At 52.8% G+C, this 5134-nt stretch overlaps 1 protein-coding gene across 1 annotated transcript; it reads left to right on the top strand.

The window, feature by feature from the left end:
• Nucleotides 1-62: 62 nt before the first annotated feature.
• On the top strand, nucleotides 63-4408 carry LOC103781363 (chromosome unknown open reading frame, human C21orf2). The gene is made up of 6 exons (XM_008949077.1): nucleotides 63-74; nucleotides 713-759; nucleotides 1529-1758; nucleotides 2385-2556; nucleotides 3165-3258; nucleotides 4277-4408. The coding sequence occupies exons 2-6, from the start codon at nucleotides 731-733 to the stop codon at nucleotides 4400-4402; spliced, it is 651 nt and encodes a 216-aa protein (XP_008947325.1). The 5' UTR covers nucleotides 63-74; nucleotides 713-730; the 3' UTR covers nucleotides 4403-4408.
• The last annotated feature ends 726 nt before the right edge of the window (nucleotides 4409-5134 follow it).

Here is a 5134-nt window from a genome sequence, read left to right as displayed (position 1 = left end):
CAGTGGGGGGGTGGCCGGGCTGTGCCCTCACTGTCCCCCCACTTTCCTCCCGCAGGGGCAGCCGCCTGACAGATGTAAGTACCACGCACCCCGTGCCCACCCTGGCAGGACAGACCAGCTCCTGACAGCCCCCTCCAGAGCCCCAGCATGGAGCCTTTGCCAAAGCAGGGAGGGCGTGAGCTTGGCAGGCTGCTGAGCAGGACGCAGGCCTGGGTTTGGGCTGGCCAGGTGCCAGCAAGCTGCAGTGCTTCTCGGGGTGGATTAGCATCTCGTACACACAAACAAACAAAACACCCCAGAGGGGTTGCCCTCGTTTTTGTGGAGCCCTTGAAACGTTGCTGTCTGAGGCCCTGCACAGGCGCCCAGGGAGCAGGACCCTGAGTCCTGCCTCATCTCTTTGGGACTTTACGTGCTCTCATTAGGAGAGGGCTATCTGGGGCAAGAGCCTTTGCTCTCTGCGGTGGCTGGAAGCTGGCACGGAGGCTGCAGAGTTGCTGGAGCAGAAGAGAGATGTGATGCTGGCTGGAGTCTGTGCTTCCACTCCAGGGTGGAGAGGGTGGAGGAGCTGCTGACTGTGCAGACCGTGGCAGCTTGGGTTAAACTGAAGCAAACCTCCATTCCTGTTCTTGCTTTTATCTTGCTTGTGGTTTAAATTGCCTTTTATTTTTTTTCTGGGAGTGCCAACTTGCTGTTTCTGTCTCTTCCTGTCCAGATATCCATATGCCGGGATATGCCCAACATTGAGGTGGTCACATTCAGGTGAATGTCAGAGTGCCAGCTTTGGAGAGGGCTGGGGAAATGGCCTTTCCCATGGGGCTGTGGCTGGGCCCTTCCTTTCTTACCACCTTTCTGTGGCTGTGTGTCTGAGCTGCCTGCCTCTTCATGCCCCATTTCTCAAGTGGCAGAGATGGAGAAGCGATTCTTCTGCTGCTAGCTCCCCTGCACCTTTCCCTTTGCTACTCAAGAAAATAATCTTGGTACTCAGAGGTGTTAAAACCTCTTAGGATTGTTGCTCCCTAAGTCCTGTGCCATAGTTGGCATCTTCCAGGCCTCTGTATGGGGCCAGTTTGCAGAAGGCTTGTTGAAACACCTCTTGGATCTCACAGAGCTTTTTAGGTCTGTAAGCCTGCTTTCAACACACCCATCCATCACCCATCCTGAGGATCCTGCATGATCAATTTGCCTGCAGATTTGAGCTTTTTAGCTTGGAAGTCTTAAGTGGGTTCTCATTCAATGGGTCTGAGGAATCACTACAGAAAGAGGTGTTCAGGGGAAGCAGAAGCCGTTTGTCTTACTCAGCAGAGAGGAGAGCCTGCTATTTAAATTCTTCCCTCTGTTTAAAACCATGAAAAGCTGTATTTTTGTTCTGTGCCAAGCCATAGGCCCCTGCCTGCCTCCTGTTGTGCTGCTCCTCAGTGAAGCTGCTGCCCAGGCTGGGGCTGGCAAGCTGCTGTGCTCCCACCCGAGCGGTCCAGCGAGGGAGGGCCGGACTTGCTGACCTCTAATCCCCTCATCTCTCTCTCTCCAGCGTGAATGGCATCTCAGACCTCGAGCCACTGAACCAGTGCCAGAATCTGAGCGAGCTCTATCTGAGGAAGAACAACATTGCAAGTCTAAATGAGCTCTTCTACCTCAAAAACCTGCCCCGGCTGAGGGTCCTGTGGCTGTCAGAGAACCCCTGCTGTGGGTCGGACCCTCACCGCTACCGCATGACGGTGCTGAGGAACCTGCCCAGCCTGCAGAAGCTGGACAACCAAGGTGGGTGTTTGCAGGTGAACCAGGAGCCCTCACCCCTCAACCACGGGCAGGGTGAGCTGGAAACTGGTGATGGGTTGGTTCCTCTTGTTGAGGAACATGACACGGTAGAGATCCTCAGCCAGGCAGGATCAGTTTGAGCATCCCTTCTGTGAGATGCACTGTTCCTGAGCTGTTTTCTTTCTCTGCAGTGCCAGAGTTGACAATAACTCAATAAATTGAGAGCCTCAGTGCAGCTGAGACAGAACCACTAATCAGTGGGTTTTTAGAGCTCTCTCCTTTGCTGTGGAAAAACAAAGATTCTGTAATTGGATCTGCTGTCACAAAAACATGTGAAGCTTTTCTGTCTGGTAGCAGTAATTTGGTGGCTTTTGGAGCCTTCTCCAGAGACTCTGTGGAGAAGAGAGTCTCTTTCCTACTTTGAGAGAATGGTGACAGCAGCTGGCATTCTCCTGTGCAGGTTTTACTGCAGGAGGAGGATGAAAGCAAAAAGGCCAGGATAAAGGACAATTTTTGGACTTAAACCCCTGTGGTGTAGCTCTGCAGCAGCAGTACCTGCCCCGTTACAGATGCAGCCTTCCTGGGCTGCTGGAGTTCACTGCAACAGGCTTCTGTTTTGGCTTCTGCAGCTGTGACAGAGGAAGAACTGTCCCAGGCCCTGGTTGATGGCGAGGAGATCACAGCCCCACCAGCTAGGAGGAACGTGGAGAATGGCTGCCCTGAGTCCACTGAATCCAGTGCTGCTGGGTCCACAACAGAGACTGAGAGGGAACTGATGAACTTCAGCCTGGAGGAGACCAAGTGAGGCCTGGCTTAGGAGCTGTTAGGATTTCTGGGCTGAACTTGCATGTAGCCTGAAAGGACCCTGTCAGCCAACTCCAGTATTCCATGGGCCAGGCCTGCAGCTGGTGCAGATCCCAGTTGTCCCAATTGCCATGGTGGAGCTGTGCTGGTTTAATAGCACTTGTGGGTCTGGTTCTTTTTCCACAAAACAGGCCCTTCTGTAGGTGGGTACTTACTCTCAAGCCTGTCAGCTGCATGTGCAGAGAGAGATGGATCCTCTCTGAAGGGGGCACGTTGGTGCTGAGGCACCTCTGGTGCACGTGCAGGGCTACATGGACTCCAGTCCCAGCAGGTGTTGGGCTTGGCAGTCCCTGGTGAGCAGACTCCTTGTGGCATTGTGCTTGTTTACATTTGAGAGCTGTGAGGCTCTGTCATGTGGGAGTTCTGCTGGGGCTGTTCTGGTCTGGAGGCAGTGGTGGTGTGTGGATAGATGTGCCTCAAATCCTTCAGCTTGCTGCTTCTGTGGTCAGCCAGGATTACAAAGGATTGGCTTGGCAAGAGTGAGGTTCTCCCAGCTGGTCATAATAGTTTGTCATAAAAAATTTGTTTTTCCTCCCCTTGTGCAGCAAAATTAGAGAGGAGCTTGGTATGAAGCCTGTTCCTAGGGATAAATTTTCCTCCTTCTCACCTCGAGAGACAGAGTGCAACCAAAAGCAGAGAGTGAGTATCCTCAGAGACCACTTTGCTTTTCATCTTCAAGAAGTCTTGCAACGTGAAGAAAGCCCAGTGGGGTTTGTCCTCTTGATCTGCCTGTGTGTCCCTTTCACTGGGGTTGTGCTGAGAGCACGTGGCAGCTGGGCAACGTCTGCTTGGTAGGAAGGAGACTGCTGGATTGAAAGCTTAGGTGGTTCTTCAGCCTTCTCCATGACGTAGCCTTGGATGAACCTCCTGGGTCTTGGCTATTCAGCTGGGAATTGCTGTCTGCTGGGCTCAGTGCCATCACTTCAGTTGGCCTGAGAAGGCCAGAGGGAGATCCAGACAATGTTCTGCCTCATTCTGCTACGAGTTGCCTTTGATCTCCCTTTTGTTCACTTTTTAACTCTACTTGTGGGTAGAGTTAAAATTACTTGGCCTTCAGGAAAAGAAAACCTGAAAGAAGGGGAGGTGGCCACAGGCTGCAGCTGGGGGGGTTTGGGTTGGATGTTAGCAGAAAGGTTTTCCCTAGAAGGACAGTTATTTAGGGAGGCTGTGGAATCTCTCCCTGGAGTTTGTCAAGACCATGGTTTGACAGAGCCATAGTCTGGTGTTGGCAGCAGTCCTGCCTCAGTGGGAGGTTGGGCTGGGGACCTTCAGGGGTTCCTGCCACCTTGTGCCTTCATGATTCTACCAGCTCTTATTCCTCAGATCAGAGGAATTCCTGTCCTACACACAGTCACAGTGGAGAGAGAGGGGGCAGTTGCTCTGGAACAGGCCTGGCCTTACAGAAGGAGCTGGGAGGGTGGCCAGGAGCCAGAGGCAGCACTGGGCAGACGGGTTTGTCCTGCATTCCAGCTGGCCTGGTCACATTCACTCTCTGCCTGTGTTTGCCCCAAGGGCTTAGTTCTGTCCCCGTAGCTGCAGGTGGCTGTTGCAAACTGCTACTGCTGGAGTTTCTAGAAAGAGCATCTCTCTGAAAATTGTCATTTTCCAGGCTGCTGTTAACAGGATTTATAAAGCAGTGCCTGTTTTGTCCCAGCAGAACAACGTCCTGAACGCCATCCTGCTTCTCCTGAAGGAACTGGACGTGGAGGGTCTGGAGATCATCCAGCAGACAGTGGGGAGGAGGCTGCAGGTCTTTCAAAAGAAGGAGCTGCAGGAAGAGTGACAGTGCCCATTACCAGCCTCCCTTTGCACTGAGGGTGGCAAAGCCTAGAAAGGTCACTGCTGGTCAGGGGCTCCCCATCAGATTCTCCCTCAGCCAGCCTCTCTCTGTGTGTAACAGCCTCTGAAGGCAGTTTCTACCACAGAAATTTGTTTTTGTGGAGTCAGAGGTGTTGCCTGAAAGGGTCACCAAGAACTGTCTGGTGCTGATTGTGAAGGTCAACGTGGAATTCTTATTTATCTCCAGCTCCTGATTTCTTCTGGTCCTTCTTAGTGCATGCAGCATCTGACTGGGCATCAGCTGGCCCAAAGACAAGCTTGGTGCAGCCCAGGTGAGACAGAAATGACTCTCTCCCAGATTGTGGATGCTCAGCCATACTCTAACCCCACATGGCCCTGCAGGATTAGAGCAGCTTAAAGAAACTTAACGTCAGAGTAAAAAGCTGGTGTGTGTTTTGCAGCTAGGAGAAAACCAGCCACGCTTTCCTGTCTGCTTTGCACAGGCATCAGGGGAGGTGTTTCTCTTCCAACTGGAAAAAAGCTGCATTTCTAGAGCTGGTCACCACAAACTAAAGCACTGTGACGTACCAAATAAAATCAATTCTCCCCCTGGGACGTGTGAGTTGTGGCTGGAGTTCAGCAAGCAGTGAGAGCAGCCGAGTGTGGGCACGGCTCCGTTCGCTCTGGTTCCCAGCTGGCATTGTAGGCCCCATGGAGCAGGGGGAGGGCTGGGGCC

Source organism: Merops nubicus, unplaced genomic scaffold (genome assembly GCF_000691845.1).
Source record: "Merops nubicus isolate BGI_N331 unplaced genomic scaffold, ASM69184v1 scaffold19261, whole genome shotgun sequence".
Classification (NCBI taxonomy): Eukaryota; Metazoa; Chordata; class Aves; order Coraciiformes; family Meropidae; genus Merops; species Merops nubicus.
Note: the sequence above shows the minus strand (reverse complement) of the source record. Positions and strands in the feature narration are given on the sequence as shown.